General features: G+C 29.2%; 1 protein-coding gene across 1 annotated transcript; it reads right to left on the bottom strand.

Moving 5' to 3' along the window:
• Positions 1-11,395: 11,395 nt before the first annotated feature.
• Positions 11,396-13,611, bottom strand: LOC113386213. Its single transcript, XM_026624007.1, has 2 exons — positions 13,374-13,611; positions 11,396-11,703 (listed from the first exon to the last, which is right to left on the bottom strand). Exons 1-2 carry the CDS (start codon positions 13,609-13,611, stop codon positions 11,396-11,398), a joined length of 546 nt encoding a protein of 181 aa, XP_026479792.1.
• Positions 13,612-16,240: the final 2,629 nt, after the last annotated feature.

The following is a 16,240-nucleotide window of genomic DNA, read 5'->3' as shown; positions in this document are numbered from 1 at the left end:
TGGTATACTTCATATTTCAAATTTTGCTATGCATATTAAGGTGTGGGATAAAAATCAGATGTGATTCGAAGGAGAGCGTATTAAAGTCATCAACTTGACAAGATGCAGTCTTAAGTCTTATGCATCAAAAGACGATTTGGTGAGTTAACGGACAAGGAGAGGTTGAATTGCGATTCCAATAACCATTTGGCAGAATTCAATTCATGACCCGAGGTCTACGCTCAGAATTAATTTTTGTGTCAGCAATAAACATTGAGGTCTGGGTATACAAAATGGGTATACCAACAGAAGTCCGGTGTCAGGTAGTGAATGCGTTAACTACGATGAACCGAGGACTGAACGTACCTTATAAGTAGTCGCGGAAGACCAGTGATTATGGTGCTGCATCAAAATCTATATTTTTTAAATCTCCAAAAAATGCTCCTTCTCTGTCTTCATCTCAAACGTCGTGAGTCACCAGTGTGGGAAAAAGTTATGTATATAATAATATAAAATCTATTGGATTGTAAACGATTTGTAAATGATTTATTAATTACAAATTTTATGAAATGAAAACGACAAGTTAATATTGTTTCTCTACCATGTCTAGCCTGCTTGATTCCTCACAAAGGGACAAAATCTGGAAATAAAGTTGATATGGTAACTATTAGATAATCTCTAGTCGATTGCGTTTTTATTATTAGACATGACCCAGTGTCTTCCTAATGATTTTTCGACAACCATCAACTGTCGCATTCGCTCCACTATCATACCTCTGCAGAGCTTCTTGGAGTAAATATTTCATCTCATAACCATTTCTTGATGTCGTATCCAAATGTACTTATAAAGAAACGACATTAAAATGCAGATTCGCTTATGCAGCATGTTTGCATCATTACGGCGCATATGCATGCACATTTAACATGCAGTATTTCACTTCAAAGTTTGCAGATAGCAAAGAAGATGAGATGTTCTTAGAATGAAATGATTCAAGCAGAATATAATAATATACTATGCATTCGGTCTTAATAGGCGGAATTAACAATAGGCACACGAATGCAAATAGTACGGAACAAGAGAATACGTGAACCTTCCGAGGTGGAGGTTGCAGATGGAGAACTGGAATAAGAGGATGAAACATGTGTTGGTTTTGCGTTTTCATTATATAAAGCTCGGAGATATTTTTATTTCTGAAATTGTTCTGGCTTTAACAAAGACCTAATTGTGCTATTTGAATTTGAAAAGAACGTAGTGTTTTATTTGTATATGTTGATGTACATATAGTTGGAATGTAATACACAATATGCAATCCTAAAGATTAATATAATGATCTAATTGATAACTAATAATCTATTAATATTGTGTTAAAAACTTTAGACCTGATAAAAAAGACGAAAAAAACTTTTTTGCTATTGTACGTTTTAATAACAATTTTGAATAATGTTTATTATTAATATGGTATTATTCGTGATGCACACATTTATTAATGTCAACTTTTATACATATCTATATAATATATTATAAGTTATATATTTATAATAGCATTAAAAATACGTATAATATTTAAAAACAATGATGTAAGTCATACTTCAAAGATGACGTGATCGGTTTGTCATTGTAATTAGCATTTAGAAATGAACCTTTATTAGAGAAATGAAGTAATTGCTGATTAATAACTTTTATAATATTCCTTCACACAGTGGGTTATGTTAAACAATGCCTAAACAAATATTGTTTTCGCAACTTCACTCATCATGTAATTGTGTTTGAAGAACTTCATGTAATTAAAATTAACATACATTCATTGACTGCTTGTATTTTTTTACTTTTTCGCTGTCGATACAATCTCATTCTTTGAGCAGCTGTAATATCTGTCTTGCCTATAAAAATATTTTTCATTTTGAGTAATTTCAATAATTTATAGAAACTACGAATAATATAGAAATTATTTCAATAAACTTACGTTTCATACGTAATACGTACTTACGCACGGCACAGATGTTTCATTTATTTTATTATTTTCATTCTAATTATTTACGGAGGACAGGGTAAAATATTCTTCTGATTCAGGGATTTTTATTGGAGTATTAGAGATTTTGTAAGATTTGTAGTACGATGTAACCTTGAAATCATACAACGATATCAGCACACAACGAAAGATCTCTATACACTCGACACGACGACTAATCACAATCGACCAGTAAAGAAATGATTTTATCGAGTGCGAATGGTGAACAGTTCGTGCGTAACGCAACTTACGTTGCATTTTCACACATTTACCTTCTATTCGCGTCTAAAGAACTTTTACTTCAAAAATAAATATTGGTCCAATTGTAAGCTTAAAAGCCGAGCAACTATAATAGTTAAGGCCAAACATATCTTAAATAAATAAAGAACAACAAATAAAGGACACAGTAAATATGATACAGTTTCTCTATTTCTCGAAAATTATAAAATTAGTCATTTTATATAACCTCTATATGTGTAAATGTCAAAGACCTACAATCGTTTTTAACGACCAGTGGCTATCATATTTAAATCAGTCCATAAAGTTAATTAGAATTAAAATTCAAACAAAAATTATGTTATAAATATATTTACCGTAATAACACTAATTTGCATAATGCAGTTCGCTTTATTGCGATTATGCAATAATGTTGGTGGAGCATTATATAGGTACACGGTGCATACAATTCTACTAATTGCTCATGAGGGAATAAATATACGGAAAAAGTTTTTATTACCATTTGTTATATGGTTTGATGGGTTATGACTGTTTCATGGCATGATAGTTAAGCTCAGAGTTTGAACCTCTGGACAAACTGACATCGTGCAGTTGCGATGTCCATTTTTATTCGAAAATATAGATGAAAACCTCAAAGGTATATAGTAACCTCGAAAAACTCGAATAATACAAATTACTTAAATAAACTTACAATTCTTACGCAGCGCAGATTTTTTATTTGTTTCATTATTTGCGATTATTTGCACTACAATTATTTATGGGGGACAGAATAAAATATTCTTTCGATCCTGACATTTTGATTAACTCACGATTTATACCACTGTTTAACCTTAAAATGTTTTGACATAACATTGGAAATTTGAACAATATGCTTCACGCTTTTGGTGACGTATGCACGTATAAAGCACGTGACCTATACGCACGTATAGGTCACGCATACCAAGAAGCCTTGCACAAATACGACCAATCAGAATCGACCCGTATAGAAATCATATCATCGAAAGTAAATGACTCACTTCAGCTTGGCGTAACAATTTCCGTTGCATTTGTACGGATTTGTCGCGCATAAAGAAGTTTTACTCCAAAAATGTTGGACCTATTTATAAAAAAAAATCAATATTCTTGTATGAGCCAAATTGGCTCACTTCAGCAAAAATAGGTATATGATCAACATCCGTAAATCCATTGATAATATTATGGAACATCTACTACATATCATAAGCATAGAATTGAATATGAATGTAAGTTTAGAGACAAAACTAATTAATTGACTTGTGTCTTGATTTCATGAGCTGCTATTTACACGAATCCAAACCCCAAACTCCCAGTATCATCTGCCCATGTGTGGTTATTATTTTGTCGTCCAGTCAGTTTCTGTCGACTCATCTGTTTTGTAGCAAACTGCGTGAAATCGCCGACGTTTTACAATTTCTCTCTCTAAGGACGAAATCTGCACTGTCCCGCTGTTTAATGGACGTCATATGCGCAGATCACACCGAGAGATAGGACCAGAGAGAAACTGGGACGGAGAGAAATAATGGCGAGTCTTGCAGATAACCAGGAAGTTATCCAGGAAGCTGGATTTAATGGAATTTATGTATTCTTGATATCGATTTTACCTGTTGGCTTCTTATGCTGCTTTGAGATGGAGATATTAAACTTTATTTTTATTGCTTATCGATAAAGGAAATTTTATGAAACTAGATTTAAAATTTCAGGATAATAAAGTTATAAATTTTAGTGAAATAAATTTAGGTTCATAATTAAATTCAATAAATAAAATAAATGAATTTAGATAGATAATTTTAGATTATTGATTTAGTTAGATGAATTTTACAAAACTAGCTAGCGAAATCAATCTTTAGTCTCACTCTTTTAATGTTCAATTAATAATTGAAAATAACTTTATTTTTTCTTTGCATAACTATTAGATTTTTGTCATCACTAGGCAAATCTTTATGCAGAATGATATTGTCAATCGTGCTCAGAATTAGTTATTTAAATTAACAACACTTAGTTCTTGTGAATATCGCGCAAATAAATTAGTTTACTCCAGTTTAATTTATCATAAAAACAACATAAAACATTATATGTCTGAACGTTGTGAAAGTAATATAAATACTATTCAATATCATCCATTTTTATGAGATTCACTGTCCTAAAAGTATAAAGAGTTGTTATGTTTCTTGATAGACTGTGTTAATCATTTGTGATATAGGACTTCACCATGTGAAGATGAATACACCTATATAAATATATAATAGTATTTATTATATTCTGATGACAAGTTTATCAGTATTATTAAACAGCTGTTTAAGTACTAAATGATATTATTTTTCTATAATACTAATTTTAAATATTAACATAAATAAATTATTGAAGTGTTGAACACAATGCTATTACATTTACTCTTACTACGGATATCAATTTAATGTAAATTCTATCCTTTGTACTCTTATTTATTTAAATTTATGTTATTGTTTATTATTATTACTAGATGTTAAGTTATTTAGCAGTTGTAATAAATATTGTAATGAAAAAAAAAATTACTCTTTGTCATATTTTTTCAACAATTTCAATTATATTTATCTCATCTGTGATATTATGTTGATGAGATGATATTATAAATATTTCATAGATGGAAAAATGCTTATTAGTTTTTTATGCAACGAAAAAATTAATTATTTCATGAATGGAAATAGCTCATTAAAAATTATATGACAGATGCATTGGATAGTTCAATATGGGTTCTGACACAATAATAATAATAAAATATTCTGATATATAAATAATTTGTGTATCAATTTGAGAAGAAATATATGGAAAAAATAATTAACTATATAGCAAATTAAATTTGCTGTATATATCTTATATTATGTATAGCTTAAGAACTAATATTTATATAAGTCATCTTACTTATGCAATTAGGACTCTTTAACGAAAAATACAATATAAAATGGTTTAATAAATGACTTATACGAGTATTATACTTTGGAATAGATTAATATAGATTGATATATATTATAGATAATTACTTTAGCATAGATTGATAAATATAGATTTATTAATTTACTAGTTGAAATAAATGTTGAATTAATTTTTATAAAGATTTATTAAATAGGCAATAAAAGTTAAACATGAAACATGGTTGTAACGTTTTTCCTGAGAATTTTATATATATTATGAAAAAAAGTCTATATATTCATATAAGTAATCATTGTTTTTTTTTTCTTTCAGGTGAGAAAATACGAGAATTAGAAAAATTGAAGATGCTATTCGAACACCAATATTAATATGTGGTAAATATTTAATATTATTAAAATCTATGTCTATTTATCTAATGATGGTATCCATTGAATTGAAAATTTGAAATATTTATATAAAAAAAGAAAAAAAAATTTTATAATTATAGCAAAAATGAATAAAAACAATGTTGTCATTTGCATATAACAACATTGTTTTTATTCATGTTTTCTATAATTATTTGATTTTTTTCTTTTTTAATATAAATATTTCTAATTTTCAATTTATAATAAGATACCCAGCTATCTCTCCACCGGATTCGGCTCAAAACCGCATTTCTAAACATCCGTGCGAACGGAGTGGGTTTTGCGTGGGTTTTCTTAATGACGTGTAAACGTGACGAGCGCTGATGAATGTTACGTATTGTCAAATTGAAAATCGCTGAACTGTGCTCATGTATTCGTATGTATGAGACGTTTTAAGGTAGGAGTTGATGTAAACTGCTTTGAAAATGCTGACTTTGATCTTTAAAAACTTTGATCCGTAATTTACTCGTACTATCCAAACCGTTGTTATAAAAATAATATGTAAATATGCAGAAAACGTTTCTTGTTGAACTTATGCGGACACTAATTACCCAAGGTTTCTAGAATTGGAAATATTTGATTTAAAAAAAAATTAAATTTGTCGCTTTGCTTCAAAAAACTTCAAAAATGTCTTGGCAAGTGTCATTAACAGTTTGCACATTCACTTATTAAAATTCACAATATTTATTTTAACTATCCTTTATTATTGACCTACCAGTCCACGATTTATTTTCCTCTACCTTGTCAGCATTTGCCCTCTTTTTCCATCGCCATTCCCGACTCTAGCCTCGAGTTTACAAGGAGCTGCATCCCATCATAGAATTGTGATTGTGCTGAGAGACGAGAAGCTTTGTAGTCACTTTCTCGGTGTATGAGAAAGTCATTAGCGATTTGATTGTTACTACACAACACATACGACTTACTGTGTGTTGGATCTGTAAATGGGTACAGAAGAGCTGGAGGAAAACCCGGGAGAGTCCAAATATTATTGATGCATTTACTTATGATCTATTTAAAATATTATTTTATTCCACTGTATCTTTTCAATACCCTTAACCCCTTTTATAAAATAATAAAGCATGAAAAGTGATGGAGCAAAACCATTCGCGCGAAATATTTCTGTTTCGTTATGTTACCGTCTGCTAAAGCGTCTTGTTTGATTTTAACAACACGCTTTTCACTCCAAACAAACGACTTTGTCAAAAGCTCGAACAAACGAAAGTAATGAACTGACTTCGGAAATTTTCAATGACAAACTTTACTTGGAAACAATACTCGGCTGCGAAGCATATGTGGAGTTCATCGTATTGTAACGAGAATTTATAAGTCTCGAAGTAAATTTATGCTCAGATGATAATTTGTTAAGAGAAATAAATTTGCATGATAAAAATCACATATCTTTAAAAAAGATCCTATGTCTAGATTCAGTTTCATAATTTATACAATATAGTGAACTAAAACTTGCTAACTAAGTAAAACTACTTTACAAATATACTAAAATTCACTGCTACTTTACAAATATTCAGTCTCGTCGAATCGTTTTTTTTAACCTAAAAATTAAAATTGTTAAAATAAATATTTAAAATTGATAAAAATTATACTGTTTTGTTAATATTTAATTTAATTTAATTCATTTGTTATTAGTTCAAATAATACAATTTATTGAAAACTTATTATATAATTTTTAAAAATATTTAAAAAGTGGAATATTGTGTTTAATAGTTTTAACTTTTTAGTTCAAGTTATGACTATTATGTATGATTCAACGGATTTTTATTAGTTTTCCTTGAAAAGTTAAATTTATATGTTCAAAGTAAATAGTGTATTGTGAAAACTTTCGATATTGAATAAAAGAAGAAATTTGAAATTTTCACAAGTTTGAATGATTGTAGAATATATTATTCATATGTATTTTCAAACTCATAGTTAATTGTGCCATCTAACTTTACAAGGATTTTTCTGTTATATTTCAATAAAACTGTAGTTCAAGTTATATAACGATTAATTTAACATGTGCAATATTTTATATCTTGAATTCTAGCGAATGAATTATTCTATTCAAATGTTTTTGCAGATAATTAATTATAATAATGTATATTACGAATCGACATTGAATTAACTTTAATTAAACTAAATAAATACTCGTATTACATTAAATGCAATGTGTACATTCGTTAGGTTTTTAGCTAATTTTATTGTTTGTACATAAATAGAGCAGTGGACATTATTTTTGTTTAATTATTTGCTCTGTATAATTGAATTTATATTATAGAATCAAATGCTTGACAAAGAAATATTTATTTTATATTAGGCAATTAAATTTGTAATTATAAAAAATACGTTTATTAAAAAAAATACTTAACTATAGTTCAAAAAAGATTTCATTAATAAACGGTTAAATTCACGATTTTCTGGAAGATTATCTATTGATTTGTATAAAATATTTGAGAACCTAAAGAAGACATTATTTTGGAATTTTTACCATGTAACTGCTACAATGAAGAATATTGAAATTAATTTTCGAACTACAATTCTTGTGATAGACTTTTTTCTCGGATGTTTGTAAATTAATTTTCACTATATAAAAACAGGAAAAGCATATGTGTATGTATATTGCATATATATATATATATATATATATATATATATATATATATTATACATATATTGTATATATATAAATACTGTTGAGCAATATTCATCCATGTTATACATGAATACCATCCGAACAAAATAAAAATAGATATCGGAAAGTTTTTGAATATTCTTTCGTGCTATGCGCTCTGAATATTTAAAGAGCAATCAGTGAATTCAATTTGGGAATTTGGCAAAAAGAAACTGAAATCAGAACACTATTCATAGACTGATGAATATATTCAACAATATACATGTATTCAATTACTAACAATGAAATTTTACTTTGCGACTTTATTGGCAGTAGGTTAGTTTGAAAACCAATATATAATACGTTTTGATTTATGAATTCTCGACTTGTTGCTAATGATTTTGTAAGTTCTTGTATTTAGAAATTCAAATGCAATATTTGACTAAAGTCGACTTACTATTAAATATCTGATATAAATTGCACAAAAATTGAAGACGAACTTATAACATTCAATTTATAAGAAAATAAAATATTTGATTACCAATACAATTAATTGAAAATATCTCTAATTTCAATATCACCAACCGCCTTCGTTTCCATGGTGTTAAATTTGTTTCGCGAACAGAAACACGATACGAGTAAGCGAACAATTTACATTGTTACAAAATATCGTTGACATTTGACAAATTGCATCTCGGCCATAATAACAAACGGACGGATGCTGTGTCAGTCATTTGATCCTGTGATCAGAGTCCTCGCGGAAAAATAAGGACGACAATGACAAACCGCGACGGGATATGGATCGCTCCACCGGCCCGATTGCTGTAATCCTACCGCGCGCAAGATCGGACGTTGTAATTTATATAGATTTATTTTAAGGATAATAGAAAAAATACAGTGAATTGCAAGTACAATTTGTTAGCTGTGGGTTCTGTATAAATATCAAATTAATTAGTGAGGTATGCGATTGTTCTCTAAGACACATTTCTGGATCGTGCCATGATATAACAAATTTGAAATTAAAATCCAAAAAATATCTTTTATTTATGATGGCATACGATTTATAATACAAATATTGATTTTTTATTCTCTGTATGTATTTTATTCTCTGTCTTCCGTGAATTCAGAATATTCTGTTCATTCATCATTTATAAAACAAATCCAACATGCTATACCAAAAATATATTCACTTAGAACCAATGTGTAGAATATATACATACCTTTTTTAAATGGAAAATGATATATCTTGTTGTTTCATACGTGGGTACGTATGAGGTGTACATATTCTTGTGCGAAATAAATATAGAACTGATGAAAAGTTTACCCAGGTTTCAGAAATCGTTGTTTAGGCATTTATTATTTTTATTATTGACTTCCCGAAGGAGAAGTTTGTTTTCATAAAAAATCCCATTTACTAATTTTATGTTTTCTCGACGTTTCAAGCCATTCTGAATCGAATGAGATCAAATTTGGAAAAAGTAAGTGTGTGTGCGTGTGTATGTGAACAGATTTTTTGCCGTAAAACGACGTTTTCTCAAAAACGGCTGAACCGATTTCAAAAATTTAAAAGCCATTCGATGTATCTCGATGAGGACTATCGCTTGTCAGTATCAGAGCGACTATCTGCCAAACAGTTTCTTTGTAATTTGGAAAAAAATGTTAAATATTTCGTCTACATTTAAGCTCATACTACCGAATCGATTTTAAAAAATCAAAAACTGTTATTAGTTGGGAATGATACTGATTAGTTTTGGATGAAAATCTATCGAGCCGTTTTCTTGTAATTAACTGTTGAAAAAAAAATTTAAGCCGATTTTATGGAACTTTTTTTGGCGATATATATCATGGTCTTATAGAACTTACTGAAATATTACTGCCTTACGACAAGTAGTTTAATTTCAAAAATTCATCTGAGAAAATGAGTAGTTTTTTTGACGTTTGTTAAAATTACAATTAGACGATTCACTTGGTATAACAATAGAGTGTTCGTTCGTTTTCAATGATTTGTGATAAATCCACTCGTAATACTTTTAATCACTCAGAATTTTTTTTTTGTTTAAGTCGATTATTTAAATATATCGGGAAGTTCATGTAACTTGTCTATATCTCAACGTTTGTTTTCAAGTATTTCGAAGTCTATATTGAAATGAGAAAAACGTTCGTGCATTCCTTGTTCTAAAAGATATAGTCACAGTGTAATGTTATATCGTGTGCATGTGAGATGATAAATCGTCTAATATTAGTCATATGAGTTGGTCATATGTCATCTGCAAGAAACGAACAAATTGGACGTATATCACACCGGCACGTTCGTTCGCAGTCACATCGCACTTAAATCGTGAACTTTTCAACTCAAATGGTCGGGTTTTTTACCAATTCTGGCTTTGACAAAAATTTAAAATAGAAAAATACAAGTTTAAACACATGGGGAATGTGAATTTAAAATAAAAACCAAGAGTCTCATCTCATTGATTATTATATAATCAACTTTTTTCGAGTCAACAAAACAAATATTGTGAGAAGGGAAATTAACGCGATTTCATCATCCTGCTAAAATTATCCTGGTATTTATGTATATTTCAAAAACATGTTTTTGATCTTATAAGTTATTAAATAATTATAATTTTAGGTGGTTTTACGTTGTTTACTAGATTAGATAAGAAAAAAATAAAACTTTTGAATGATTGAATATTTTAGCTGCATTTTTTTTACAATTTACTTATTTACATTGCTTGTAATCAAGCATTACTGTTGGTAAAGTGTAAGTACCAATTGAAGAACTAGAAAAATTCCTGAAAATTATTCAAAAAGCACATTTTTTCAACTAAGCATATTACATATATTTACTCAACGTATTACAATTACTGATTACATTCGGTTGGTTACTTACAACTTTCACACGTGATAAATTTTAAATACTGAACTGATATCTACAAATTACAAATGAAAACTTCTAACATTTTAAATACATAACTAGTTTGCTAGTTAAAGACGTCATAAAGGATTTTTATAGCTACTTAGTTAATATTTATAGAATAGTTTATTGTAACATATTTTTAATTCCAAAAATATTTTTAATCAGCCCAAGCATAGGCTTAGCATATACTATATAACGAGTTTGGATGATAAGTTATTTTTATTATACATTTAGAATTATTATTATCAGTTATTGATTTTAGAATTGTTCTATATGACGTCTCCAACCAGCCCTCACTAAACCAAATTCCCACTCTCTATTTACTTCCAGCGATCATTTTCGTAATCCCATTTCGAGGAAAGTCCATCGATAGGATTCATTCTAAGATCGATCATCCTTCTCAAAATATGCTCTCTTCTAACAGGGTCAGTCAAAGTTTCGGGTAAAGGAGTTCTAGCCGTGTTAAAGATGACAACAGCAAACCAGAATCCCAAGCCCAGCAAAAAGAAAGCCATACCAAAAACGATTTTCCACTCGCCAGTAGGAGCGTCCATTTCGGAAAATGTTTGACGGAAACTGGCTCGGTATAGAGCTTTCTTTTCTTCCACTGTCATCTTACGCCAATCTCCTAATAGAAAAGGAAACGATTAATATTTATTATAGAGATACAATTACTATACATATATTGGCCAAAATTAATGTTTTACTAGTAGTGTATGGCATCATGCCTTCAGGCAAATTGCTGGAACTTCCCGTACCGTAATTAATAAAATCGAGGAATGAAAATAATCATTAATTGTTTTAAATGATTTCAAATAGATTATTTATTATAAATACGCGTATAAATAATATTATAGTGATTATTAGGCGGCGAGCATATTCTAAAAACAACTTAATGTGTATGATTACAAGAAATTTCTTCAATTTTTTTTTTTAAATTTGTTTTTTTTTGATAATTTTGAAATTTTTTAAACGTCCGAAATATTTTGGAATTTTTGAACAAAAATCGATTTTTTTAAATTAATTGAGAATTTGAAAATTTTTGAAAATTACCGGTTTTTTGAAAATTTAAAAATATTCTCAAATTTTTGTTTTTCGAATTTTTTGAAATTTAGATTCATTTTTTCAAAAAGATAAAAATTTGAGTTTTTTGAAACTCTTGAGCTTTTCTGTGAAAATTTCCAAAGTTACGCATTATTTTGAAAATTTTGATTTTTTTTTTTTGAATATTTTCAAATTTATGAAGTTTTTTGTAAAACCATTTTTTGCACGCTGCCTACACAAACAAAAGGTTTTTTGAATTATTCTAATCGGATGATCCGTTCTCTCAAAAACTGTATGATATATGTGTGTGTATATGTATGTGCATGTGTGTGCGGATACAAATTTTCGTCGACGATTTTGCGAATACGGATCAACCGATTTGAATAATTCAAAAAACATTCGATTAATACTGATAAGGAGACGTGCTGATTAGTTTTTGACAAAGGCAGGTCTAGCCAAAAAGTGCCAAAAATGGTATTTCAGTTTTTGAGATAATTGAGCGTCCGATTTAAATACCTCAAAAAACATTTTACGTGTATTGACGAAATGCACAACTGGTAAAAATTCGGAAAGGCAGGTTCAGTGTCTCCGGAGACCAATAAAAAAAGTAAAAACCATTGCCATTTGCGGTAAAAAATAAACATTAGACATACGTACATTGTTATTATCTGATATGTTATAAAGATTATAATAATAAGTACAAATTTTGTGTACATTTATATGGGTTCCATATCAATGTTTACATAATATATTAGACGAATACGCGGCGCTTACGCGCTTTGATATTTTGACTCCGAATCAGCTATGCAGCGCTATTGCTTAAATGAATGTTTAAAATTTTCAAAAAAAGCAAATAAAAAAAATTAGCATATAAAAGAAACAAATTTTTCAAAAAAGTCAATTTTTTCCAAAAATGCTCAAAATTCCAATATTTTCATAGTTTTGCAAATTTTTTTTAATAATTCTGTTTTTGGTACGGGATGTTCCAGCAATTTAGCTTAAGGCATGATGCCATGCACCACTAGTTCACAACTGAAACAAGCGCAGCCATTTTTGGGTAAACATAGTTGTAGGTCACATTTTTGCTCACATACAAGCACTTCCCAAATTTGGTGACAAACGATTCAGAATGACTTGAAACGTTGAGAAAACATGAAAAGTTGCAAATAGAATTCCCTGACATAAACATAAAGCACTATTCTCTGACCCATCCTCCTAACATGACATTTACAATAGAAACAATTTCACGAATACCTTTCTCCTTCTCGCGCAAAGCCATTATTTCAGGTGTGTTTTCCATCCATCTGACTGCAGGGAAGGGAAACATAGTGCTCTCGTAGTAACTGTAACTTCCGTTAAGACCATAGCCCACAACTTCTCTATTTCCAATGATTCCTCTATTGTAGTAATTCCGTTTTAGAATTACATTCCGTTCGAGTTGAACTAACTTCGCTAACTCTTGAAGTTTGGTCAGTTGTCTACAACTGAGCATTTTTGCGATGGTCGGCAAATAATTACGAAAATTGATGAAATTTATAAATTATTACTTTTTCAAGCTTCAAAAGTATTACTGCCTTTTGTTTTGCAATAAACGCCTGTTGCGATGGTAATAATAGATTTTTTGGCATTTGTTTTGCTTTTTTGTTCACCTCCAGTTTAGCTGCCTTTGATAAAGGTATATTCGGTATATTTGTCACAAATTATTGAGTTGGGGAGAAAATATTTTCGTTGATCTGAATCGAAATTGTTGTGGCGGGATTAGCTCAAGAGTAGCGTTCCCGATTCACATGCTGGAGGTTCCGAGTTCGAATCTCCGGCCAGAATTTGAAAAAATATTAACTAGTTGGAATAATAATAGAATTATGAATTGTACTAATAAGATATGTATGTTAAATATAAAAATTAGATAATTAGAATTTAAAAATGAATTGAAGTAAGAAGTAATGAGAAGTATAGAAGAAAGAAGAAATAGTGGTTAGAAGATGAAGTGAGAAGATAGTAAAAGAAGAATGAAGATAAGTTAGTTAAGAAGTATAGAAGAAGAATAGGATTATATGAAGAAGAAGATAGTATAAAATTGAAGATTGTATATGACTGTATAGAATAATGTAGGTGGCTAAATGCTCGAGTAAGCGAGGCCAATAAAAAAAAAAAAAAAAAAAAAAAAAAAGAATCGAAATTGCTGTACTCATCAATTCTTATATTTTTATTATATATTTTGAAGTAAATTCCATGTCAATTCCTACTTACATTCTTACGAAAAATAAACCATATATTTCATTGTTTAGACATATGTTTTTTGACAAAGACTTATCTATACAATTAATTAAAAAAATGATCAGAGTGAATGAATCTGATATATCAATGAAACTAGTGAGGTGTATGGCATCGTGCCCTAAGGCAAATTGCTGGAACTTCCCGTACTGTAACGAAATGTTCGAGGAATACTGAATGTTTTCAAACAGATTATTATTAATATTGTAACATTATCTAATATTTATAAGTATTATATAAACTGAATTGCAAAGTTGAAATTATTTGTTTAAAGTATATAAGAACTATAGTCAGAATTAAAAATAAAATCTGAATTATTTTCGATATACAAAAAAAATTTTTTTGAAAAAAAAATAAAAAGTTGAAAAACATTTTTTTTTCCAAAATCAATTATTTTGTTAAGACAAGCAGAAAGTTTTTTGAATCATTTAACTCGAACGCTTAGTTCTTTCAAAAACTGCCATTTTTTACACATTTAGCTTCGTATCTTTGAAATGGCTGGGCCTGCCTCTGCCAAAAACTAATAAACACTTCTCTCAATCATTAATAATTGAATGTTTTTTAGATCATGCAAATCGGATGCTCCATTCTCTCAAAAACTCGATTTCTATTTTCTCCGTGACTACTGGACCTGCCTTTGCCAAAAACTAATCTCCCTATCAATAGGAATCGAATGTTTTTTAAACCATTTAAATCGGTTGATCTGTGCGCCCGAAAACGTGACTGGAAATTTGTATCCATACATACATACACACACACGCACACACATCCATTTTTTCTGAGGTATGCCAAAATGTTCAGAAACCTACAAAACGTCGAGAAATGTAAAGATTTTTGGCCCATTACAACAACTTACCCTACGGGAAGTTAATAAGTACATTCTAAGGACCAAGTAAATTTTAAGGATCATCTTATTAATATTCGGTTTTTCTTTCGACGTAGATAAGAACATAATTGCGAATATAATTTCATAAATATTTAATATTTTCCTACGTCAGCAAATAAAATGTCAAAAAACATGTTTTCAAAAGACACATAAATACTTGAACAAGTGTAACAAGATGATGAAATTATACTAATTGCCCTTCTAACAAAAATTATTCTGTTGACTCGAACAAAAGTTAAAACCATGGAATTGTATGAATTTATTTTTTGGTCAAAAGAAAATATTTACATTCGGAATTTCGAATTCTGCTAAATATCGGAATTTTTGTCAGAATTAGTACATATGTTTTCTATACATTTATATGGTTAATTAGGAGTGTTTGCTCATTACTAGACGTGGAAACTTTTTTGTAAATACTTGTTTTTTGCTTTTGTGTTGATATTTGTATTGGAAATTTTTGATGTATATTCCACAAAAAAGTTTGGTTACTTTTTATTTAATGCGAGAAAACTTTGGAGAAAGTTGTAAGTATTTTATAATAGACCACAGAGATGTAATTTTATGATCAATCAAATTGGATTGCAGTTTATTCATAGATTTCATTATAGTTTGATTATTGATCAATCTAATCTTATGATCTAATGTCGTATAAGAATACATTTATATTTTATTGAGGAAGTAATAGCTTTCCTTTGCTTAGTGGCAAGAGCTTTAATCAGGGTTTTAGATTCTTTACCATCACAATTCCCATTCTGATTTCAAACAGGAGATAGAAATATAGATCTGAAAATTTTGGTATGTGAAAATTGCATTTTCCCAACATTGCTGTATCAATGAAAACATATTTCATCAATATTGGGTGGATTCTTATAATAAAAATTGATCAAACGCCGTTGGTTTGTCTTCTGAAAACCAAGGCTGTGAAGAAGACAATGTTTTATGCAACTATTAGGTTATGATT

The sequence above is a fragment of the Ctenocephalides felis genome, unplaced genomic scaffold (genome assembly GCF_003426905.1).
Source record: "Ctenocephalides felis isolate EL2017-DRISC unplaced genomic scaffold, ASM342690v1 CF-g0.4_SCAFFOLD_03571, whole genome shotgun sequence".
Lineage (NCBI taxonomy): Eukaryota > Metazoa > Arthropoda > Insecta > Siphonaptera > Pulicidae > Ctenocephalides > Ctenocephalides felis.
Note: the sequence above shows the minus strand (reverse complement) of the source record. Positions and strands in the feature narration are given on the sequence as shown.

Excerpts from the sequence above, each read along its gene's own strand:
- LOC113386213 (XM_026624007.1), bottom strand. The coding sequence starts at position 13,611 with ATGCTCAGTTGTAGACAACTGACCAAACTTCAAGAGTTAGCGAAGTTA. Across the intron at positions 11,704-13,373 it reads TTTGCGCGAGAAGGAGAAAG|GAGATTGGCGTAAGATGACA; the intron begins GTATTCGTGAAA and ends CTTTTCTATTAG.